Genomic DNA, 27446 nt, shown 5'->3' with positions numbered 1-27446 from the left:
CCTAATATAACTTAAAAAGATGAAAGAGCAAATAGAGGAATTTGGTAACATTTTAGGCACTGCAAAACTGCATCTATTACTCATTCCTCTCGTGTAACAAGACCTTAACAAAGGCTTCTTTTGGTCTTCATTATGTTTATCAAAAAATCAGTAAATAGGTTGGTAAAAACAGTTCTAATGAAATGACATGAAATTTTAAATGCAGGTCCTTTCCATCTTAATGGGAAGAGTTTATATCACAGCACAGTATAGCACTGTAACAAGCCAAGCAGAAAATCTACTGTTACAAGTATAAGCAAGTGAATATGTGAAGGTTGTGCAGTTACATTACAGCTACTTTCCGCGTCATATTATTACACAAACCAACACAGCCAGCACACAGCTATACATTCTTATGGAATTATTAGCAATAATTATCTTAGGGATGGCCCACTCCGATCTATGAAATCTTACTCCTGACTCCCTACAATGTTTTAAATTATAATATTACACAATTATGACCGAGTCATTTTGCAAATAGGCATATTGCCTTTGCCTCTTATTTTCTCTTCTTGGGATATGTATGAAGTGAATAGGAAACAGAAACCTATATATAAAGTATCTATTTAATTTTACAAAAGACATTTTGATTCAAGGCCAGATTTCATTTCATTTGTGTTTGTATAATTTAGTTGCTTTGAAGGTGCTGTATATGTGTGTGAAACAGTGTCTATTGATATACTAGCACATCTTTCAGGTATGATTCCTGCCTGGTGCCCCATGCTGCAAGCATAACCTGTTAATGTTCACCAGCAGTATCAAGCGTGAATGTACTTCAGCTCTATGAGAATTTGTACAGAAATAGGTTTCAGCATGAATGTAGCAGTAAGATGCGTGTAATTCAGAGCAGGAACATTAATAAAAGTCTATTTTCCATCAGAGTTAAAGGGCAAGTTGCTGGTGAAAAGTAAATTTGTAACATAATTACATGTTCAAATAAATCCATGACAGGTTTTACAAAAGTATACTTAGCCAATATTGGCATTAATTATCAGCCAAACTGTACACACAAATCTAGTGCATGTACAGTATAACAGGAATCAATTTAATATATGAGAATCTAACCATTTTAGGTTTTCACGTTATCCAATTAGGAGCGAGAATCTATAGAGGAGTAATGAAAATTCAGAGCCCCATAAAATGCCTCAAAGTACAAGGGACTCTGATTTTCACAGTGCTCTGCATTTTTCATTGCACTGTCAGCACCAAACTCAAAGCGGGAAGTAGCTCTCGAATAGTTTGCCAGCCCTTCATGGGGCACTTAAACAAAACACATCCAGACTCACACTGTGCCGGGGTAATCCACAGTCGCCAATCTTAAATAACCTACTGGTTTACAATGTTATGAATTGCCCAAATCTGTTAAAGAGAGAACACGTGAAGAGGTGCATCATCTCCACTAACAGATTATCAAGCCATCCATTATCAGAATTGCAAAAAAAAAAAAAAAACAACAAAGAAAATCCTTCTACAAAATCTTTTGGTTTTCTTCCCAGTAGTGAAGTACCTGTAAGTAAACATTAACTGTTTTATAAATGCAAAAAGTTTTTGTCTTTTAACAGAATCAGAAAACAAGAACACAGGGAAAGTAAGCATGCAGGCCCTTAATAATAATAATAATAATATTAATAATAATTCTTTACATTTATATAGCATTTTTGTCACTATTCAAAGCACTCTCCGTGCAGGGAGGACCTGGGATGCAAACCCACAATCTCCTTACTGCGAGGCAGCAGCGCTACCATACCAGTGTGGATCATGAGAAGCTATTCAGAGTGGACTAAACTGATTCAGTAACTGATGGAAACACAATATCTGTACACTAGAGAAATAAAATTGAGGACCCCTCTGCTCATAAGCCGTTTTTGCAGGTCCAGCATGTGCTTTCTGAATTTGATGCCAGAAGAGGGTCATTTATGGATTGTTCATGTGTGCACTGTATATTCATTTACAGTGCTTCTTTTATAAAAGTAAAAAAAGTAAACCTGGCTGTCGTTTTTGATTGCCTTTGATTGATTTTTTGGGGCAGAGTGGTGGCTCTGAAGCTAGGGATTTGCACTGGCAATCAGAAGGTTGCCGGTTCAAATCCCGTAAATGCTTAAAATGACTGTACTTCGTTGGGCCCTTGAGCAAGGCCCTTAACCTGCAATTGCTCCGTCCTGGGTGTTATGTTAATCTTCATCCAGCCCTGCACGTAGGCCCTCCAAACTGTATGGAAAAACTTGGGGATTGGTGGCAGAATTGGCACTCCAGCCACCATACAAAACCTCACACTGTTCCATTCCATCTGAAGTAGTGTGGTACTGAGGTGTCAACCATTGCATGGCTGCAATCTGGTCCTAGTCTGGGATCCTGAGTTTGTTTGTTGTGAGGTGGGTACAGCAATGCACTGTATCAGAGTGTGCTCCTAACCTCTCTCTTTTTCCTCTTAATTGATTTTGAATTAACTTTAGAACTTTGCCAGTCACAAACCTCAGGTGCTGTGTACTGAAGTTGTGGGTGCTACACCACCCTTACTGTAACAGCAACTTTCCTGCACATGAATTGCATACCACTTATTGATTGAATGTTGTGAGATGTTGCTATGATGTACGATATTGTGAAAATTTATAAATGTGTTACGATATTGTCAGCATCTGGAAATAACATATCACAACAAGTGTGTTTACATCCACTTTAATAATCCAGTTGTTCACAGAAACATCACTGGAACAAAAGAATTAATTTTCCATCAGAATTGAAGAGAAAAAGTATCTTTGGTTAATCACAATTACCTCTAACTCTAACACCCATATTCACTTACATAGCACTGCTTTAATTAGAGCAACAATAATTTACAAATGTTAAAAAAATCATAATATTACTGTACACAAGGTGGAGAGCCAATAGCTTCCCACATAGATTCCCACAGGGCATTCTGGGACTTGGAGTTCACCATCTCAGCCCTTATGGGTGTCATGAGTGCCTTTAGCGGGTGCTATGGAAGGACTTGGGGAGCTGTGCTTCTCTTATAGCCCGGAGGTACTGTCAGTGTGATTTAGGGTATTGGTTGTAAAGTTGTATTTATTATGAACATGTTCTTCTTAAGTTTTGCATATGCTGGATTTATGTCCAAATGTCTGTTGATGGCGTTCTCATTTGATAGCCAAGATTCGGCCACCTCTATGGCACTTTTAGTACTGGCCTTAAATCTTACTTGTACATTGTCCGAGTTAAAGGTATGTTTATCCTGTTGATTTAGTATGCGTATAGATCAGTGATCGTGAGTCCTTTTTTCTGACGGCGTTGCAATGTTCTTGTATACGTGTTGTGATTGTTTTTGATGTTTGTCCTATGTATACCGCTGGGCAAGAACTGCATGGAATGCTATAAACTGCGTTTCATGTTTCTACTGTCGATTTCTTGTTTTTAGCATTAAAGAGGATTGTGCGCAGATTGTTCGTGGGTTTGTGTGCTATTCTGATATTCGTAGCATTTGTAGTCTGAGTCCCGATCTGATTGTATGGGTGGGATCGGGACTCAGACTACGAATGCTATGAATGTAATTACTCCAATCTCCAGGCTTTCAAATAAATAAACCACACGCCGTGGTGCAGCATAAAGGGGCTTCACCTCTGACGCTGACGTTCGAGGTTTCGATCCCTGCAAGGGGTGCAGTGGAATATGTACGCCTGATGAGCCCAAATAAGGGTGAAGCAAGTGTTGCGTACTCTTTGCATTATTTGACAGTAAACTATGCAATAAATATATATATATATATATATATGTTGTGCAGTACTTACACTCTTGATCAAGCCACACCAGACACCCCCCTGCAAAAGCGAATGATTTGCCTTTTTATATTACAGTATATTGACGCAGCATGCAGTGTTGCCCAAGTAAGTATTGTTAAGCTCTGGTCATCTTGTCTGCTAGTCTGCCATCAGTCTGTTCAGATGTTTCACTTGCTCTGAACCAGCAGGTGGCACTGGTGTGCAAAGTGTAGCACACAGGAAAGAAAAAAACTCACTGGGACAACTGCAGTTAGAATTTTGGGTTAAAAAGTAGTCTTTTAGTCCTTAAGCTCATAGTGAGAAATTATGTAAAATTTGGTCCAGATTGTCAAAGGGTGTAGAGGTGAATAAGAGACAGAGAGAAAGACAAACTTTCAAGTTTACGTATATATCTGTAACTTTTACTGGTTACTGGTCTTTTATAAGTATGCTTTTCTCCAAGTAATTCTTATTATAATTTTTGTATAACACTTTTCGGCTGCATTAAATGTATTAAATGTTTATAAATAAACTATACTTATAGGAATATCCGTCCTCTGACTTTCAACTGTTTTTACTTTCAGTAAACTTAATGTGTAAATATTTGTATGAACACTAAAAGAGTCAACACCATAAGACATAAACTAAAAATGTTTCACAATGTGTCCCTGAATGAAGGGAGGCTCAAAATCAAAAGTACCAGTCACTATCTGGTGTGGCCACCAGCTGCTTGAAGTACTGCAGTGCATCTCCTCCTCATGGACTGGACCAGATTTGTCAGTTCTTGCTGTGAGATGTTACCCCACTCTTCCACCAAGGCACCTGCAAGTTCCTGGACATTTCTGGGGGGAATGGCCCTAGCCCTCACCCTGCGATCCAACAGGTCCCAGACGTGCTCAATGGGATTGAGATCCGGGCTCTTCCACTGCGAAGATGATCAGCTGTCCTTCCTGTCTCCCTGTAGCGCTGTCTTAGGCGTCTCACATTGCGGACATGGCAATTTATTGCCCTAGCCACATCAGCAGTCCTCATGCCTCCCTGCAGCATGCCTAATGTACGTTCACGCAGATGAGCAGGGACCCTGGGCATCTTTCTTTGGGTGTTTTTCACAGTCGGTAGACAAGTCTCTTTAGTGTCCTGCGTTTTTAGAACTGTGACCTTAAATGCCTACTTTCTGTAAGCTGTTAAGGTCTTAACGACCATTCCACAGGTGCATGTTAATTAATTGATTATGGTTAATTGAACATGCATGGAAAACATTGTTTAAACCCTTTACAATGAAGATCTGTAAAGTTATTTGGATTTTTAAAACATTATTGTTGAAATACACAGTCCTGAAAAAGGGGCGTTTCTTTTTTTGCTGAGTATATATATATATATTATGCTGAATAATCACAAAAATTTCCATAGTGCCACAACGATTTTAAATACCGTGTAGCAGAAAGGAAGCCACCCAGTGCTTTGTTTCCCACTCTGGCATTTGATAATGAAGGTGGGGTCCGTGTGTATGTCGTCCACCAGCTCTTTTAATGGCAGTTGTTGTGTTTCCCACTGTGACCCTGTTCAGGGTTAAATGGATTAGAAAATGACTGACTAACAGTACATGTCATATGTTCTGTGATTCAAGTGTACATGATGCTGTGTTTAGTGCTATTTATTGTCAGTCATGTCAGTCAGTCATTCTCCAACCCACTATATCTGAACACAGTATCACAGGGGTCTGCTGGAGCCAATCCCAGCCAGCACATGGCGCAAGGCCGGAACAAACCCCAGGCAGGGCGCCAGTCCACCACAGGCTATTTATTGTGATTATTATTAATATTAAAATTACATTTAAGCTTTTTTTTGAGTCTTATGTTTTATTCTGATTATTACATCTGCAAGGAAAAGGATTTTGCTGTACTTTGTATGTGTGACAATAAAAAGACCTTGACCTTGAATTACTATATATTGTGTCAGACTGTTCAAGTGTACAGTACAGTTGAACTCAGTGATTTTATTAAGACAAGATGATATTTATGCAAATAATGGACTGCACATTTTGTTAATCTTTCATTTAGGGTTTAGTCATGCTGGACTATTTTTCTCCTGCCTTTAGAAAAGGAGTTGCATTAAAAGCCAATCACACCAGTAATCCTCGCAACACAAGGCTACACTGCATTCATTTTAAAATCACTTCACACTGTCACAGCCTCTTATGTTCTATTTGCTGGGCCTGCTCTGGAAGTGAGCTGTGGGGCATTTCCTCTGACACTGGATATGGTCCCACGTGTCCACATTTCCACTAGAATTCTGTCATCCATTTGTCCATTATGTGACCCTGGTATTCCATTACAGAATCACAAGGAGCTATTGCCTACTTCAACAACACGAGGTGTGATGGGATACCAGTCCATCACAGGGCACACACACATTCACTCTCCATTTATACCAGTCCATCTTAAAGATGCCACTTTCGATGCCGGCCATGCACCTGATGGGTCTGGCATCCCAAGATCTTCAACCTACAGCTAGTATATGAATGCCTGAATTACTTAAACAGTCAAGATAACCAGAAAATGTTAAAATGTATACTTTCTCACAAGAATAATCTACTTGTTGGTAAAACTGTACATTTTGCATTGTAAAGAATTTTCAGTTCTATCCTTTCCATATGATGTGGTATAAAATATAGCATGACAATATTCCTTAATTCTTTAAAGCACAGATCAAATTTGAGGTTACAGCAGAAGGAGACAGGGCTTGATTTAATTATCTCTTCATAAAAATATTACACCATCAAAAATGCCTGCAGTTTGTTTATTGAGTACTGCTATACTTGCTAAGTGAACCTACAGCATCCTCCCTTTGCCAGCTGCTGGCATTAGAGCAGTAGGCCTGAGAACCTACAAGAACTGTATGTCAGTGTTTAAAGGTTTTTATTATAGTCTGAGGCAACCAAAAATGAAAATGTGAAAGTGAGCCAACTTTCAGATTTGATTAAAACAATAAAATAGCATCACTAGCATGTCAGCTCCCACAAGTGGTAGTCCATTGAAGTAACTGCAAGAAATGAAAAGATGTCTGTTATTTTTAAGACCATTTAACCATTTTAAAGGCAGATGCTCAAATACTGTATACTGTATGTGTATTCATGATGAAGTGCTCCTATTCTAGCCACAGATAAAGAGGTAATGGAAAAGGTCATGGAGGCCTCAGGCAGCACAAGAAAGGACACATTAGAATCCAACTGTAGAATGGACTCTTAGAATTGCGATGCGTGCATTGCAAAGAAATTTTGACAGTAATGAATAATGAATAATTCCAGGGGTTTCGAAGCCAAACGTGTTCTGGTAGTCATCTTAACTCCATGCTGAAACCACCTCAGCTAGTGGTCTTGATCCATGGGAACAGCAATTCCAATTCAATTGGTGAGCTCTTCATTGTGTCAGCCCTGCTCTGGTACCCCACTTTGGCCACTTGTTTCATTTAATCATAACCCGGGTCTCATAAGCCTATATAAGGATGAATATAAAAAATGGAAGAGCTTAAATAGAATACAATACAATACAATTTATTTTTGTATAGCCCAAAATCACACAAGGAGTGCCACAATGGGCTTTAACAAGCCCTGCCTCTTGACAGCCTCCCAAGCCTTGACTGTCTAAGAAGACAAGGAAAAACTCCCAAAAAAACCCTAGTAGGGAAAAAATGGAAGAAACTTTGGGAAAGACAGTTCAAAAAGAGACCCCTTTCCAGGGAGGTTGGGTATGCAGTGGGTGTCAAAAAGAAGTGGGTCAATACAATACAATACACAAAACAGAACACAAGTAATCCTCAATATGGTATAAAAATTACAAAATATCAGAAGTATTGAACAGAATTTAACAGTAGATGATATCACATAATACGATTTGGATTTGTTTAGAGTCCTGGAGACCCTGGCCATCAAGCTGCCTCCCCCTATTGGCCATTCCACAGCTGAGTCAGCGCTAGGCCAGCCAATCCGATGAAAGGACTCATCTACCCGATGATTCCTGCGATCCTCCATCAGGGATGACTTTACCTTAGGCAGGCGAAACAACCTGGAAGGTGGGCTGTGGCACCAGTTGCCACATTTAAGTACCGAGAAGTGAATCAGAATAGGTAAGGGTTAGTAACAAATTATAACTACCATGTAACGTCTATTTTAGTGCTAATGACTAACAACAGAGATGCAGTTTGTACAGTTAATCAGCCACTCTAGTCAGGATATGCTAAACTGAAGTAGTGAGTCTTCAGTCGGGATTTAAAATCTAAGACCGAAGGGGCATCTCTTAGTCATCTCTAGTAGCAGGCAGAAATCTAAAAAAAAATCTATAAATCTATTCTAGTATGTTAGTTTCCACTTTATCATCAGATTTCTGTACAATGTTCACCAAATTCCCTCCACTCTACTGATTTGTTGTTCAGTCTCATAATCTTCTTGAATTTAGCTCTTGAATAGGCAGGTAGACCAAACCACTCTTCAGAGACAGGAGCACAAACCTCAGAGATGGCAAATTACTTCAAAAACATCACCCTAAACCTGCTAAAAACAACTGGATGACGTCAATCAAAAGAGGGGTCACAAAACCTTCAGGTCCCCAAACTGGATATTTTCTAAGCCTTGGTTCTTCCATTCTCAAACATCAGTAGACAAGACGCATCCCTAGAGGAGCCTGAAACACATTTATAATAGAGTACTCCATACTCTTCAGGAAACTTCCACAAGATAAAACAGAATACACAGATATAAAGACGTGCAGACAAGATTAGCAACCTCTCACAACCCCTCAATTATTTGGGTAAGGACAAATAGCTGGTCTACTGTTCTACAGACAGCACAGAAGTACCACTGCTCTTCCAGAATCTGATATTCGATTATTAGTCGGAGGCTTCATTGCAATTCCAGGGCAGGGATGCTCAGCAGTATAATTTCCTGATACTTACAGCACATCATCCTGTGCCCATTTTTAAAAAATGTGAGCTACAACCTTCCTGTACCAATACAAGGCATAAATTATTTATGTGGGTTCTAACCAAGACACTTGTACGTTATCCAACGTAAAATATTAAATACAAAATACAGTGGACTATTTCTAGATATAACATTGATAAAACACACCTTGTAAATTAAGAGGTGTTTGGAAATGCATTATTTGAGTCTTCATTCATGTGATCATGAAGGTGTTTGACCACGTATACTGAGCACAGGCCTCTCCAGGAACACATCCCATGCCTCTTCCTCATTGTCATAGATTTGCTTCTCATTAAAGGCCTTTTGTACAGATCGTGCGCCAGTCGGCATCTGCACGCCTTCTAAAAAAATGATTGTTAATTTCCCAGCAGACAATACATCAGCAGAGGAGATCTACAGAATACACCATGTCTTATTTAAAAGAGATAAAGTGAAAATCACCATAGTCTCCATAGATTAATGCAATAACACATTTGGGAATAGTAGGCAAACACGAGAACTGAGGATTTTAGTTGCCTTTACTGGCTGTAGTTGTTAACAAGTTTAAAAGAGATCAGTGCAGTTAAGGCAATCAGAAATCCCCACTTCATGAACTGCTCCCCAATAATTATTGGTGCATTTAGAAATTTGCAAGTTTGCTCCAGTGTCACTCAATAAAGCACAGGGATTCACACCCACCGCCTTAGCCAGTAAGGTCACACTTCCATTCATTCCATACTGTAATACAGAAATAAAAAAGAAAATCATAGAATATGAGCAGCTGCACATATGTGTGTAAATCTAGTTGCAGTGTTTATTTTGAACAGTCAACGGGTAAGCAGATTAAACAGTACAAGGATGGAAGGAATATATTACTTACATTTTTTTAAGGCCTCTTTGATTAAATGTGACAGAATAAAGTACGTTTTGTAATCTTATGGTAAGAAAGGTTAAATAGGTTTTTGTATGTTTTCAGAAGAAAAAGTAGAAAGAAAAATAATGCTAAATGTGCAATCAGATCAGAAGTAAAAGAAGTATAAACTTAAGGGAATACAAAAACAGTCCAGTGAAGTGAGACCTCTGAAGGACTAGGTGTTTTTAATGACAGTTGCTTGTGTTGAAAGCTCTTAAAATGCAGATTAGCTCCCCGGGGTGGCAAATCAAAATTGTCAACCTATGTAACATACTTGTTAGAGAAGCTACCAAATCCAAGCAGTTACTTTGATTGCGAGGGACAGTAAGCCAGCATGGGGTATCATAACCTAAATGCAGACAAATCAGCTTGATGACTTTCAAAGCCTAGAGAACTGCTACAGGCAAGGGTACTCCTGTCTTACCGAAATTAAAGAATACAGTAATCAATATTAATAAGATATAGTTTTAGAGTAGTCAAATCTGTATGCAAATCCTTCCAATCTAATTCTGGCAGATTCACACTGTATGTTAGAGGAGACGGAGGTAACAGAAATAAAGGCAAAACACACATAATACAGACAGCTCTGTGTCTGATGGCGAGGCCCCATTCCCGACTACTTCACCACATAGCAGGTGTCGCAGCTGCCTTTGACAGTCTTCTATATGCAAATTAATTCTGATTTTGCCTTTTTTTTAGTGAAAATATTCTGATAACATAGATCAAGCAGTTGGTTTGCTTATATTGTGTTGCTTGTGCAACTGTCCTTGGTTCATTTAATTTCAATTTAAAATTTGACTAAAGTCACATAAGGCAGTGAGTTATGTGACCTCATAAATAAAAGAATTTATGATTTGCATCAATTATGTCTAAAATATAATACTGCTTATATGTATATACATTTATATATAGAAAGAGGGAGGGAAACGTTGCTAAAATGTATGAGACGTAGATGAGCAAAAGAACAAAGTAAGGAAATGGTAAGTGACGTAACAGAAAAACACATAATTACATGAAAGATGTGAAAATTATACCTTGTTCTTTCTCTCCCAAACGCGAGTGTATTTAAGTCAAACCATATAGGTTTTGGGAGGTTAACATTCACATTATAGCATATTACTGAACGTGTCCCAGATGCATTTGTGTGTGACAGGCTACTTATCATGCTATATGCATTACCCTGTTAGTTACAACTGTATTAGGATTCATCTTCTTTAAATTCTTTACATGTATTGAAGATGGAGTCTCGTTAGTGGCTAACTGAAATCACAAAAGGTAGAAAAATGTGGTGTGATAGCTGAGAAGCTGAATTTGAAATAAGGTGACAGTCCTCAGATGATTAACCTGTTCACCTCCTGTATGCATTATCTTGTGAGATGATGTCACTGTGGCAGTGTGGCACAGTAGTTACTGCTGCTGCTGCCTCACTCTGAAGGAGGCTGGACACTGTTGTAGGTGATGCTTACACATACTTGCCATGTCGGCCTTTTGTTCTTTTTGGAGTACTCCAATTTTTTTTGCCATAACCCAAACATATGCATATAATTTGGCAACTCTAAACCTAGTTGAGAATGTGTGAGTGTGGGTGTTTTAACTAGCTGGTTCTAGCCTTGTTGTGGCTTTATGTTGGAACAAGCCTGTTTATGAAAGATTATTACATTAATACATTATTGTTCCAATTAGGACAGGAAGCTGGGGTTAGTGCTGCTCTCTTCTGGCTACAACACCTGAAAAGGGGCCTCCACCACTTTTCAGGTTAATTGACTGATGTGTGGATGTACAGGTGCAGCCGTCCAGAATGAGCACTGCACACAATAGTACCTTTACAGACATTTTCAGTAATTTGACTGTACTACCTCGTAAAAACCACATGGTGGAGCAGTGAAGTGCCATATCGAGCATTTCAGTTTCTACTTTAAAAAGAATGGGTTTGAATCACGACAAAGGACCAGTGACAGCCTTTTTCCACACAGAGCAGGAGTTCTCAAGCCGTTTACACCATGCCAGCTTTTCAAAAATAGATTTAACCCTACCCTGTTTTGTTCAGTAATTTAAGTATATACTTCTACCAAAAAAAAGCGATCGATAAAGGGGAAATTTTAAGTCATTTTTAATTTAAGTTCAAATAATAATAACAAAAATAATAGCACATAATAATGCTATTTCATTATTTAAAAACAACTAATAATGAGCAGATACTGGTAAACCTGAACAAAACACACTATCGATAAGAACACATTAGTCCGTAAGATGCTTACTTTCCACCTACAATTTTTGGTATTCTTGCTGAAGGTGTTGAAAGAGCAAGTCTCGTGTCATTTTTGGGGACGAATTGAGATCTTCATGATTTTAACTTATATAAACAAATTTACCTACCTGCACTGTTTGCAATCACATTTGTTGATTTGAAACTGGTATCTCTATATATAATCTTCATTTGGATCTTGAATCTTTGTTTGTCTGCAAATGAATTAGAAGAAGAAGCACTAGATGGCAGTAGAGAGACAGCTAAAACATAGGCATTGCATTAAGAATCTCCTCCAGGCTTATACTACTGAAGACTGTAGTACTCCAGTCACACCTCAAAACACAGACATTCAAACTAAACAAATTGTCGTGCTTTAAATTAACTAAAGAGATCTTCATTTAGATCTTGATCTTTAGTTGTCCACGAATTCCACGCATGCGTAGACCACCTTCCAGTTTAGTACGTTGTTGTTACTCACGGATGTGCCGGAAAAACTAAAGGGGTGGTGGACAGTGTTACGCTGGTTAGCTCCTGAGGCCTGGTTAGAGAATGAGATTGCCGAAGATAAAAGGTACGTGCCTACGTAACATATGAATGAAAGAAAGACAATGGGTAAAATGAATGACAACGTAACAGCATGTTCCGGAAATTATTATTGCTCATATGTCAGTGAAGTGATCCCTATTTATGCTTTAAAGAGCCTGGATACCTGTGTGTCCCCCTTTTATAACCATTGCTCCGTGTATATTGCCTTACTCTTTGGATTGCCACAAAGCAACCTGCGAGATTGGAGAAAGGTTGAGAAGACATCATGAGAGGAAACGATAGCGTTGTGAAAACGAGACAGACTGTAAACGGACAGAAGCAGAAATGCTCCTACACCACCACATAATTACTATTCAGACAGTGATTCTGAGTAGGCCGTTCCTATCAAATCAATGTCCAAGGGTTTTCTTTTGTAATTTTGTTTCCCTTATAAAAAATCATAATGCTGTGCGACGAAGGGCCCAGTTCACGACTGGCAGCCACGTTTAAACAGGGAGCCCTTCATAGACAACTTTAACACGCGCAACGTAGTTGGGCGCACATGGCTAGTTATACTATAGTTTGTGAATGTTACATTCACATGGCAAAACTCTTTTAAAAACATTAATAACAGCACAATTGCTTTCGTTGTTCTTTTCAAGAAATCAAAGAACTGAAGCTTATGTTCATGACTCGGGGTCGGGGGGGAATAATAGAGTTACTTCACAAAATTATTGAGTTATCTCATGAAGATACTGCCTGCTTAACCAGCAGTACGCACGTCTACTAACAGCTGTAAAGAATGGGCATGGCTATAGTGCGCAATCAGATAACATGAAATAAACAGACGTTATAAAATTATTACTATAAATGCTGAGGATTAAATTTAATCTGCCCAGTTTAGGGTCACAGGGAGCTTCCCATTATCTTAGCATATATACAATATTTAGATTTTTATAGATATCAATTTCTTTAGAATGACAATCTCATATTATTTTTACTAAAGTTCTATCTATCTATCTATCTATCTATCTATCTATCTATCTATCTATCTATCTATCTATCTATCTATCTATCTATGTATCAAGTGATTTCTAAAAAGAAAATGATTGTCATCTGTGATAACAAACACAAGTATTCAGAGTAAATGTAAATATTATAAAATTACATAAATTATATAAACTCAGTATACTGTAGTCAGAACGTATGCTTCAAAATTACTTCCAAAATAATCATAGTAAGTGATCTAGTAACCAATAAGTTTCCTATTAAATGGATTTAAATGTGTACAGTGAAAGATTAAAAGAAGCAATCAAATCACTAACAAACAATAAATTATGAACTCCACCTTTTGCTCATTTTTTCTAGCCATGCACATAAGGTGTTGCCCTCTTCATGGTTTTCTCTATTATTGCACATTTCTAAGATTGAATGCTTTCAGATCTTCAACCAAGATCAAATATTAGGTAGAGGGACCTCAATAAACAAAAACAACATTTTTAACACATTTCATGAATAAAATTATCCATTATTAACTGGCACTGTGTGAAAAAGTAATTGCCCCTAGTTAGATCAATTCAAATAAAGAATTAATTAGAGTCAGCTTTTTGGACACAATCAGGCTTCATTACGGTCAGCCGTGCTCAGCACAAACTTCACTTATTTAGACCTCACCATCAGAGTAAGAAAGGTGCTGAGGAAAATGGACTTCACTGGAAGTTCCAAGGCAAAAACCATAGCTAACAAGTAAAAACATAAATGCTCAACACTCTTTTGCCAGAAGGTCTTTGGATGTTTCTCAAGCATTTTAGGAAAATCTGCTATGGATAAATGAGACAAAAATTTAAATTTTTAGATGACTTGGGTACTAGCATGTCTGTCTGTCTGTAAAAACATCATTCGGATTCAGCGGTGCCCTGTCTTTACTACATGACGCTCGTAACATTTCAGAAGTTTTCAGTAATGCATTTGCACTAGCTTAAAAATCCAGCACATGGAGCAGTAATAGGTTCAAATGGCATGATATCTGTGATGACCACCAGGCAAGGACTTCTTGTGACCTCTGTTCAAATCCTTGTCAAGGCTAACTGACATTTTTTTCTTAAATTGTTGAAATTTAAGTTGAAGAACATTTGGACTTGTATTGGTTTTGAGCTGTTGTTGTGCTCTAGTGTGTGAACATGACGTGTGCTTTTCAGGCTTATATCCTCAGTGAGTAGTATATTTACTTTATTAATAGTAATAATAGTAATAATAATAACACATTTCATTTAAATAGCACTTTTCCCATGCTTAAAGCACTTTTGTAGAAAATGCAAACATTAATACTGTACCTTACCATTTACTAAGCCTGCATAATCCTGGGCTGTCGGTGGCTGGAGTCTATCTCAGTAAGCATGGGTTGCAACACAAGAAAAATCCCTGGGCAAGGCGCCAGTTCCTCGCAAAATGAACATGCACAAACCACATGGGTCAATTTAGCATCATCAGATACACCTGCATGTAAAACAAAACCATGAATTGTGGGAGGAAACCCATGCAGACAAAGGGAGAACAAGCAAACTCCATGAAAGGAGGACCCAGGACACAGACACAGGTCTACTTATTGTGAGGCAGCAGCACTACCTTTGCGCAACAGTAATAACAACTAGATTTTGTAAAATGTACTTTTCAATCAGTTCAAGGCATGTTACAAGATAAAAACAAAATATCAACACTGTAGATAAATATTCTGTGAAAATGTATACAAACGAACACAATCCTTTTCATTAATTCTTTTTATTTGCTAACAACTACTACCCAAAAAGGCAGTGTCTGTAGAAAAAACAAATGGTGTTGCAGAAAATCAAAAACATAATGCTGAAATAAAACAACAGCTCTAAACATAAGATTTTTATATAAAATAAATGTATCATTGCTGTAGATTCCCATATTTTATAAAATTAGAACAGAATAAAGAAAATATATGGTACCCAAAATACGTAAATAAAAGAAAAAAGCTAACCTAATAGTTGGGGTCAGTTGTTACATGTTCCAGTGGCCGCCATTCACGTACTTTGCCACCTGCAGGGAGTCGGTCAGACCAGTCTGCACTCTCCACAAGTTGTAGGGAAACACTCCTGTGTGTGCATGAATTGACATCAAATGAGCATTCAACCTGAAGCAAAATGCAGCAGTACATCCGCAAGGATAGAAGAAGATTAGGTGTATTAGATCATGAAATCAGAAGGGAGATTTGTAAAGTCTTGTGTTTGTCATTCCATAACAGAAAGGAAAAATTCACCATATCTGGAAACATTCATATACTTACTGGTGCTGTCAGGCAGCATGTCAATTGGTTGTCAACACACAGTGAGCTCATGATACTTTCCAAATTTGAAACGGTGTTTAGAAGTCATGATGCAGTTATATAATCTGTCTTCTCTGCAATTTGTTCTCCTGTAATGTGTCAAAGTGATGGGATCCAGAAAATGCAGTCATTAAATTTGACATGCTGTCCAACTAGAAGGCCACTAAGTTGCTGGCCTTAGACAACTTTCCATTTTATACCACTCTTCAAAATCCCCTGATCAGGATTTGATTAGAGGTAGAGACTTGAGGGGATTAATGTTCAGTTTACTCACAACTCATTCTTTTGGGATGTCTTGGTTATTTTTCATTTGCAGTTGTATTACTAAGCTTATCATTTCCTCCCTCCATCTGATATGGATGAAGTCATTGCTGGCACCATTTTGGTCTTTATCAGGGGATATGTTGGATATCTCCAGGAGTACATTTGTGTTGCATGGTGTGTGATGTCATGGCAGTGACGCAGGGAAATGGGGCATTTTGGAACTAGGTGTTGGTGACCCAGGGGCATCGGCAGTAGTTTGGGACCAATACAACCTCATTTAGAACCCCTTGCAATTAGTTATAATGGAGCAGTGGTTCCAAGGCCACACGGCCACCCAGCCCCCACTAGGCATTCTACCTAACATATATGATCTCAATAAGTCAGGCATCACGTGGAAGAATTAGACGATGATGGTCATGTGGACCTCTGGCCTTCAATCCATCAATGTAGGGTCAGCATGGTGCTTTGATTGGGTGGTGTCGTAGATCGCCACCACAGAAAACTGGAAAAAGAACAGCAGAGAAAGTAGGAGTTAGTACGGATTTCGAAGCCACCATTAATAATAATGATAATTAAATGCATATACAGAATATCAGGATTAAACTAAAATAAAGCTATGAGAAACCCATGTTAAAGTAATGAGTTTTCAGTAGTTTTTTTAAAGTGCTCCACCATCTTAGCCTGGTGAATTTCTATTGGTAAGCTATTCCATATTTTAGGTTCATAACAGCAGAAGGCAGCCTCACCACCTCTTTTAAGTTTAGTTCTTGTAGTAATAAGCAGACAATCATTTGAAGATCTAAGATTACAATTTGAAGTATAAGGTGTAAGTCATTCTGAAATTTAGGATGGAGTGAGTTTATTTAAGGCTTTGTAAACCATAAGCGGTATTTTAAACACAATTCTAAATGACACAGGTAACTAGTGTAGTGACATCAGAACTGTTGAGATGTGCTTGGATTTTATTTTCCTAGTTAAGATTCTAGCAGCTGCATTCTGCACTCGTTGCAACCAATTGATAGCTTTTTGGGGGAGTCCTGAGAGGAGTGCGTTACAGTAATCTAGTCAACTGAAAACAAAAGTGTGAACTAATTTTTCAGCATCTTGCAAAGTTATAAGAGGTCTAACTTTTGCTATTTTAATTAAGTGAAAATCTGCTGTCCTAGTGATCTGATTAATATATGATTTAAAATTTAGGTCTGAGTCAATAATCACCCCTAAATTCTTTACCTGTGTCTTATCTTTTAAGCCTAATGGATCAAGTTTATTTCTAATACATCCATTTTTGCAAATTACTAAGGTTTCTGATTTCTCCTTATTTATTTTTAATCAATGGCAGCTATTCGACGACTATTTGGAAGGTGCCTCATTTCACACAACGATGACTTCCATGGCTAGATCTTACTGTTTGTGATTTTTTTTCTGTAGGGACATTTTAAAAGCCAAGTGTACCACATACCTCCTGAAACCATTGCTGAACTTGGCTTACCTCTTGACATGTTAAGTCGAGCAATGCACAATTTCTACAACAGGCTGTCAGAATGTGTACGGAGAAATAGACAACGCCTTCGTGATGTTTTCTTCAAAACATAACATGAATATTGATTACCATCATTAGTTGCATATCCTGTACAATACATTTCATCATTACATTTATTTTGTAATGTGTTTATTAATGCATTGAACATCAAATGAAAATTTCCCGTTTCCCTGCACCACCCTGTATTGAAGAACAAGCCACACGTTACGTGGTGTCTGAACTTTGTTGTTCAAAGAGAAAGAATCAGCGCTACAAGAAGAATAGCACATTGAGCAATTTCTTTTGTTTTCAGGTATTTCCTTTCATTGTTGAACTTGTGCCTGCTTTGTGCTTTTAGGATTTTTCCTTACCCCTTTGGTTTTGATCACCTATCTGAATGTAATGTTTTTTGACTCATTCTGTCTGAAGGTCTTTTACATTACCTGATGAGACATTAAACAATTCTGAGATCTAACATCTAAGTGTTACAGTCATTACCTGTCTGACTACTTCTTCTCAGTCTCCCTTAAAATCATTTCCTCGCTCTAAACATAAAATCCCTTTTTGTTATGGTGATCACTCTCTGTTGATTAGACATAAATAGTATAGTAGGAAACATCGCAGAGGAGAAACTGTTTTGGAATGTAAAGGGCGGGTTAAAATATTTTATATATTTGCTGACTAAACTCTCCTATCTCCAGTTTTATACAGTACTAGCAAAATACCCGCTCTTCGCAGCAGCAAAGTACTGCCTTAAAATTTTTATTAAGAAGAAAATTAAACCTTTTTAACTGAGGGAAAATATACCAATAATTATTTGTTAAGGATCTCTTTGTATACCACATTGTGAGTTCGGCCCTCTGGTTGTAATATGACCAAGCTGTGCAATGAGCTTACTTTTGAGCATGCAATGTACAGTTGGCCATGTGAACAGTAATCTTGTTTCAAATCTCACAGCTTTGATTGCTGCTGTCATAATCGTTTTGAGTTTCATGGTTTGTTTCAATTACGACAGTATTTGTAGGACTTGTGTTGAAGAGACAATTCACATCTGTCAAGCATTGTAAGCATACAACCGGTTTCATCGATAACTTCACTTCCAACTTTTGAGAGTTTAAACATTCATTAACATCAAAGTGTCCACTACTGAAATCGTCACCTGTGAATCTAAGATGTTTAAGAGGCATAGGCGGTTGTCGAAAGGTGTAAAATATTTGGCCGTTTCGGTACACTTGAAAGCGACAACCGAACAATTCAGTGGCAGCCATCAACTCACATGCAGATCCATAGGTGAAGGGCTTAAGCATTTCGCTCTTATAGTGCTCCTGTGGAGTATAATTATCTCCTGTACCGTCATCAGTCCACACCATGAACCTGTCCCAGTCATTCAATACATAAGACACAGTGTTCCTCCGGATATCAAGAGTGAGCCTGATATGGCCGTGCAATATGTAACACAGAGAATGGAAAAGGTAGGTGCCATCTCCGGGCATGGAAACCACTCGGTAAGTGACAGTTCTTTGATCGATGGTGATCACCTCGATAGACATGTTAATGGGGGTACAGTTGGAATGATAAAGGAAATGGGTACCTGAACAATGTAAAGTAAGTTTAAAATATCTACACAATAACTATAATCGTAGTAAACGAACAATAAAACAGCGGAGAAGCCATGGATTAAATAAAAAGGCTGTAGTTATCAGCAGGGAGACGTGAATCCCGTGGCAAAGCAAGGAAGGGAATGTAGAGACTGGAGCGACGGACGGCCTTATATAGGCAGGCAGCCAACAATGTGTGAGGCCTTGGGATGGGGGACCCAACGCCCCTCACACGGCGACCGAGCTGCAGGCTATGGACTTATATACGTAAGTAGGATTCAGTTAGTGTTGGGAACCCGCGTACCAAATTTCTTGAAGCTGGGCCCATAAGTAACAAAGACCATTGAAAGGTTCAATATGGCGGCCGACAGTGGCATCATACCACCGAAATAAGTACGTACATTGGTTTCGGTTAGCGCAGGGAAGCCGCCTACCAAATACGCGTAGAATTTCGAAATGAAACCTGCTTAACTTTTGTAAGTAACCTGTAAGGAATAAGCCTGCCAAATTTCAGCCTTCTACCTACACGGGAAGTTGGAGAATTAGTGATGAGTCAGTGAGTCAGTGAGTGAGTCAGTGAGTCAGTGAGTCAGTGAGTGAGTGAGTGAGTGAGTGAGTGAGTGAGGGCTTTGCCTTTTATTAGTATAGATAATATAACACCACAAACCTCTGCAATATTTAAGGTGGTCATCATATTTTTTTGGAGGTTTACTAAAATTCTTCAAAAGCATAGTAAAAATAGACGGCCATCAGATGTCCAGGAAAGTTGAGCCCAACACACTAGTACCTCTTACAGGTGGGATGCGGTTTTTGTTAAATATTGGAAGGTCTGACATTCAAAAAACATATCTCTTGATGTCATGCGGATATGTAGCGTTATTGTATTATTTCAAAATGTATATCTAGAACAGACTGAAGTGACAAGTATTTTTTGAAGTGTGGTCTACCTCTGTTTATCTGTGACTGTAAGAATAAGGTCTTCCTTGCAATGTTGAATTATACATTTCTAGTATGAATTGTTTTGCAGATATTCATAGACAGATTGTTCCTTTATCTGTATCTTCATTTATTGGTAGTGTCTTTATTGTGTACTGCCTCAAAAAAGAAAGGACCGGGGCCTCATGTATAATGCCGTGCGTAGAATTCACACTATTACATGGCATATGGACAAAAGCGCAAATGTGTTTATGCACAAAAAAATCCAGATGCATAAATCTGTGCGTACGGCAACTTCCACGTTCTTCCGCTACATAAATCCCGGTCAACGTGAAAAGTAACACACGTACACGGGCCTGCTGTCCCGCCCCAACTCCTCCCAGAATTATGCCTCTTTGAATATGCAAATCAATATAAATAGCCCTTAAACTTAGCCTTCTGTGAAAAGGCAATAGCAAAAGCAAGAGAGAAAATAGAAGAATTTCAGCAAATACCAAGTGGAGGCAAAGAAAACTGTACTCTTTGTTGGTTTAAACATTGGTATAAACAACAAAAGGAAGTTGATCGAGTGACATAGCATGTCAGAGAAACTCAAAAGCTTAAGTTCACAAAGTCGCACAGTGCCCGAAATTAAAAAGAAGTTGTCACATATCAAAGTTGCCGTGAAAAGGCGAGTCGTAGCCCACCATCTGAGTGTCATATGAAAGCTTATTAGGGTACAGAGAAAAAAAAAGGCACACAGTGGGGAAAAAGCATGAAATGTCAACTTTAATTTCTAAATTTCCACTTTAATCATGTAGTTTATTTTGTCATTATAGTACAACATCATACACTTAATCTTAAAATTGTTCCATTTACTAGTTTCTCAATCCCATCGTAACTAAAGTAGCATGTTAATGCTTTGTTTTGTATTTGATTTTCTATGTGCTCTATGTGTGTGAATCACTATGTGCTTCCGGGCTTTTTCTACATCTGAAAGGACACAGAATCCATTACATTCGTGATATTACAGCTCACTGAATAATTAAAATACTGAGATGTATACATGATATCATTATCATGATGATAGGAGTTAAAGCATGTTATTAAACATGGGAACACGGTGGTGCAGTGATTGTTTATGTCTCACGCAAGATGCTTACTGCGCCATGTGCTACCTTTCGATGAAATACTTTATTGTAGCAGTACTGTCTCTTTCAAACGGACCAACCTCTAATTCCTGTCCTTACTTTTCTTTCTCCAAATACCCAATCGCCACACATTCAGCTCTGAAATAGATGTTAAGCCATCTGTAAGCTTAGAACGCCAATTCTTCAAAACTTTTAAGGAACATCGAAATATCTTCATAGTACGTGTTTAATTATTCTATCCATCTATCCTTCCAGTGTCGCGTCTGCACCAGCAAGAGTACAGCACGGGGCAGGAACAATCTGTGAACGGAACGCCAGCGGCTTGCTTGGCTGGCTTGCTCCGTTGTTAACCCTATAAATCCTCTTGTAAGATTCCTCACACCATACTTTGACTATCCAATCTATTTGGCAATGTCATCTATCCATGCCCCCTCCTCTCCAATACTCTTATAATTTTAAGAATATTACCACCTCTTCAAAAATCTTACCTATAAAACATTCAATGTGTGTTTTTGCCTAGATTATACTCTACTCTGTGCAAACCCTTTATGTCATTTGTGTCTATCTGGGGTATTAGACACTGTTAGATGCTTCACATGTTTTCATGTTCTGTCATAGCTACTTTTTGGTCCAATGTGGCCCCTTTTCTGTTTTCCATTCTTGTCATTAACATTCCTCTCTTCCCTCATCATTTTCTTCTGCCAGGTCTTTATTCCCACTCACTAAATCTTCTTCAAAAGAGAATATGCTCCCTCAGCTATCTCGATGCAAAATCCATTTTATAACCTGTTGGAAATCCTGTTGGAGAACTTCTCTTCTTAATTTAACCTTATTGGAGCTATCAGCAGCAATGATTAATGGGTCCTCTGGGACTAATACTAGCAAGTTGCAGCACTGGCTCAAAATTATTCACAACTGGGTGTTGGGGATACTTGCCTCTGATCATGGGAGTGCCTCAAGGGCCCCAAGGACCAGTTGGCTTCTCCAGCTACATACAATGCATGTTATTAGTTCAAAGTGTTGGAGAATGGAGGGCTACTTACTTGATTATATTATTTATTTGTGCACACATTCATTTACATATTTGGCCCATATTTGACCCTTTGATTGCTTTAAAAAACATTAATTTAATCTTTTGCAGGTATCATCGACAATAAGGGATCGAATGCTTGGTTTTGATTTGTTTTATCCATAAAATGTTATTTTTTATTAACAAAATGAACATGAAAACTAGTGATTAATTGCAAATATTTTAAAAAAAATCTGAAAAATGTTGTAAAGAGATTATGTTTCTGCCATGACTAACCAATCGTTAATGTTTTGTTCTAGGTGGTGTGACAAACACGGCTCAGTATCAGAACAGATTAATGGTATATGACCCTGGTCAGGTGTGTACTTTCTTTGACTCATTTCACTTTTTATTTATCTGTGTCTGTTGTGAATATCATATACTATATAACATGTACAGTAAATGCAAAACAATATTGAATACCTCATGACACTTTGAGTGTCATTTAAGTATTCTACGTTGCTGTGATGCAGTGAAATATTTAGTAACCAAGTAAGGAAAAACAGAGTAGCAAAGCATCTAATGCCAATGCTGACCACTTGCCCACTGGGAAATTGACAAACAGATGTGTTTAGTAGGGGCTAGAAACCTACAGGGTGCCATTAGTGCCAACAGATTGATGAAATTTGGAGTCAATGTGTGTCTGGAATTTAATGTTTGTCCTATGTAAGAAGTAACATGTGCTTTCCAGCAGAGTAAAGCATTGTGGTTAATGTGTAACTGTTTGTATAAAGTGTGACTTTAAATCAGAATGTTGCCAGTTCAATTCTCGTATCTGACTCATTTAATCAAGAAGCTTAGACTGTCTGTGCTGCAAATGTAAGACATGTACATAAATAGAAGTACTGTATCCTTAACTTGAAAGTCACCTTGGATAAACCAAACCACTTAATTCATGTGGGGGAGAACCCATAGAAACACATGTAGAATGTGCAAACTTCACACACAGGCACAGACTGGGATGGGGTTCAAACTCTGAGTCCGAAGACCTCCGGAGCTGTAAGGCAGCAACCTTAAGCCTGTCGTGTAAGTAATGGCAACAAACCGGCAATTCAGAATAAGTCGATAGTACTAGGGTGTTGTACTGTGTTAGCCATTATGAATGTAGAGAAAAGCCAAGCAAAATGACACCTTTTACTGGCTAACTAAAATGATTACAATATGCAAGCTTTCGAGGCAACTCAGGCCCCTTCTTCAGGCATCTTGCCTGAAGAAGGAGAATAAGTCAAGAACAAAAAGTGTTTACGAGAATGAAGGCCACAGAGGATTCTGTTGCTATTACTTATTCCACCAAAAATAACTCTTTAAACACACAACCTGTTGTGGGAATCAGCACTGCATTGTAAAGAAAGAAGTGAAAAGAGTAATTGCAAGTAAAGACCACTGGGAGTTTGACAAACAGATGTGTGTTGTAGAGGCGAGAAGCCTGCAGGGTGCTATTAGCAGTGGCAGAATGATGAAATTTGGATTTCCTGAAAAAAAAATGTGTGTTTAAGAGTTATCTTTCAAAGTATCTTGACTGCAATAACAGATAATCCATTTTAGACCAGCAACACCTAAAAAAGTTGATTAAACATCTGAAGCAACTAATAAAAAAATATTCTTTTAGAACAGCAGGGTTAATAGACAATATGTACCAAGATCATCAAGCTGAAAAATATGCCAGTCAAACAGGAATAGTGAGAATCATAGCAATGGCACCAATAACAAGGCCCACTGGTGGCAAATTTCAAAAGCTCACAGTAGTCAAAATCTAGGAAAGAAATGGAAACCACCTACTAGTAAGATCCAGATATGCTGATGTCTAACATGTTTTTAATTAGATCCCATTAACATTAAATCTGTTTTCAATTTCTAATCTGATGCATCTGGTAGACTTTTTTTTTTTTCCAAGGTTGCTATCTTAGTGCAACAACATTAAAACAATTAGGGGACGGTCAGTTTAATAGCAGCAAAGGAGATTCCCAAATAACTCAGAAATTGAGACGTGAAGGGTTATCACACGGCAGTCCTGGGTGGCTGGGTGGGATACTGGGATGCCACAGGTGGACAGGTGCAGTGCCCGTCACTTGACATACTCAAAGATATAAATCTGTGCTGAAAGTCAGAGGCCACCTCCCTATGCTAGTGTGCTTCAATCAGTTTCCATTTGTGCCTCTGCACTAAACTGTCACCATAGTGAAAGAAGGTTGACTTAGAACTACCAAGAAACCACTGGAGACCAGGCTGAAAGATCAGAAAAGGGTCTCAGTGCCTGGCTGTCCAAAGAATGGTGGAAATGCATGAGGACTAGTGAGAGGTCAGCTGAAATCCTGTCCATCAGAGCTAGGTATCTGCAACTCAGCACATATAACTGGCCAAGCGAGTCCAGGACAGGATATGGCTTAGTGGTCTCGAAGGCAGGCAAAGGCAACGGTGATCAGGTACTCCTTGAGATCTTCTGGACTTAACTTTAACCTCCAAAGTAATATTGTTCAGGTGTTTGAAATTTAAAGGTGAAACCATGTTAGTGTGACATTAAGTGTAGAGATTAAGAGGTGAGCTGGATGAATTCTCATTAGCAGAAAGGAGGTGAAGTCCAAAGTTTTGAGAAAACAGGGAAAGAAATGGAAGGACAGGAGGTGTAATGTTTCTGGAGATGGGAGAATGTGAGCACTCCACTAAATGGTGAGAGTCAGGCTTGTGTCGAAGCTTCAGACAGTTGTTTCCATTTTATCTTATCCATTACTACATTGAGTTTCATCTTTTATTTGTCTGTGCATTGTAGTAATGCGTAATAAATCAAAAGTTTTTACTGTTTTTCATTTAATGTGACATTATCCTACACTACAGTAGCTACTGTGCAAGGCTCTTTATTATAAAATTCTAAACAAAATGAATTAAATGTTAACCTATTTCGTTAATTATTTTTCCTAAAATAGTCCAGTAGTTTAGGAACAGAAATCATTGCATATAATTCTATACATGAGACGAGAGTCTGCTTATTGTTTTTTTTATTCAACTTGCCCTCTCTGTTTGTCTGGCTCAAATTTTGCAATTCATTTTTACCCACATTTACGTAACTGATTTCCTTCAAACTTTGCATACATGCTGATCCCCGGTGACAATGCAATATTTCATCAGTTTTGACCTGGTATCTGTTGTGGCGAGTGTTTGGAGGTGGTACCCAGCCGGGACACCCAGGAGGACCGGAGGAGGGCTTGCGCTTCCTCCAGACCATGAGGGGCAACTGCTCTGGTGGCTTTGGGGACCACGGGAATGGAGCTTGGAAGCTCAACCCTATAGGGGCCTGTGGTCACCGCCAGGGGGTGCCCCAATGCCTCAGGAGCCCTGGCCCTCAGCACTTCCGCCACACCTAGAAGTGCTGGGGGGAAGAAGACCAAGTTACACCCGGAGTGCTTCCGGGTGCACAGTCAACACTTTCACCACACCTGGGGAATTCTGGCAGAAGATTATCGAGAGGCACCTGGAGTCGGGATAGGAGAAGGAGAGAGCTCGGACGGAGAGGAGAAGAGGCGGCCCGAAGAGAGTGAGGCATTGTGTTGATGCCTGGACTTTGGGGGAGTTGTGGGGGTGGTTGTGTGTGCATTATTGTAAATATTAGTTGTATAATAAACATGTGGTGGTGCTTTAAACATGTCTACCTGTCTGTGTCCGGGCCGCGCACTACGCTGTACATTAATTATGTCAAATTTAAATCTTTCATCCATCCATCCATTATCCAACCTGCTATATCCTAACTACAGGGTCACGGGGGTCTGCTGGAGCCAATCCCAGCCAACACAGGGCACAAGGCAGGAAACAAACCCCGGGGAGTGTGTCAGCCCACCACAGGGCACACACACCAAGCACACACTAAGGACAATTTAGAATCACCAATGCACCTAACCATTACTTTATATTATGCTTTTAGCAATTACACATACATATAGTACTTTTAGCCAACACACCTATATAAAAAATTTGCGGTGTTGGTCAAATGGTTAGCGTGTTTCTTTCAATCAAACAGTTGAAGGTTCAAGACTAATATAGACAAATTAATTAAAAAAATATTTTGATTATTTAATATTGAAGTTTTGGCAAATTACTAAGCAGCATTGATCAAGAGGTTAGCATGCTGAATATTCAATTAAATGGCCAAAGGTTTGAGACCAATGTACACAAACTAATTTTTATTTTAATTTACCAGTCTTTCATCATTTATACACAAATTTGGTGAAATACTCTTTTCAGTGATTTGGCGATATTGGCTCAGTGGATAAAGTGTTGGGCTTTTCTAAGAAAGACTGAAGGTTTGATTCTCCAATAGACATTTCCAGTACTTCACACGTGTAAGGTTTTACTGTGGTTAGGATTTTCTGAAATGAGAAATGAATAAGAATGAATGTTACGTTTCACTTTAAGATCGTCGGTTTGATTCCAGTCGCTAATGTCATTTCTGTCAAATCACCTTCCTACCCAAGTCAAGGTTTTTGTAATGTGCAGAGAGAGGACTGTGTGACATTAGGGTGGCTAAAAAAATATACAAAAAAATGTTTTAAGTGATCCGATTTTATTCAAAAATGCATTAAAAGTAAAAAATACATTTTTGTCTTGCACTAAGATTTTTTTGGTCATGTGACTAAAATTCCTTAAATAATTCCAAAAAGAATAACTCTTATAATTTGAAATTTCTCCAGTTATAACCATTATCCTACAAACATTCATCATATTTTATATAACGTGTCATTTCCTTTCCATGGTTAAGCTGGTTAGAAATACCACTATAACAAGTCTATGCATTTTAATTCAATTAAATTAATTCTTTTATGGGCATCCCATGATTTTATATTTAGTCACATATGACTAGCAAAATCTTAGTACAAGAAAAAAAATGTTTTTTACTTTTTAGTGCATTTCTGAATAAAATTGTGTCACTTAAAAATCTTTTATATATTTTTTTGGCTTCTTTGTATGAATTACATGGGAAGATTGGGGTTACACCACTGGTACACTGGTTTAACATTACGAACCATTAACTACTTGATTTATGTTTAATTATAATAATGCAAAATGCCAATTTAAAATGTGTATTTTAATATTTTTTCTCACATATAAAGCACCATTAATTTATGCTTTGTATTCATTTTTATATTTTATTGTGTTCC

General features: G+C 38.2%; 1 protein-coding gene across 1 annotated transcript in view; it reads left to right on the top strand.

Annotated features, from left to right (window-relative positions):
* Positions 1-27446, top strand: part of klhl32 (kelch-like family member 32) — a 380777-nt gene that overhangs the window by 320207 nt on the left and 33124 nt on the right. The window contains exon 8 of the mRNA XM_039747603.1: positions 22560-22618. Coding sequence (XP_039603537.1) covers positions 22560-22618 — 59 coding nt within the window. The remainder of the gene's footprint in view (positions 1-22559; positions 22619-27446) is intronic.

This window comes from Polypterus senegalus, chromosome 3 (genome assembly GCF_016835505.1).
Source record: "Polypterus senegalus isolate Bchr_013 chromosome 3, ASM1683550v1, whole genome shotgun sequence".
NCBI classification, from domain to species: Eukaryota; Metazoa; Chordata; class Cladistia; order Polypteriformes; family Polypteridae; genus Polypterus; species Polypterus senegalus.
The sequence above is the reverse complement of the archived record's forward strand: the minus strand, read 5'-3'. Positions and strand labels throughout refer to the sequence as shown.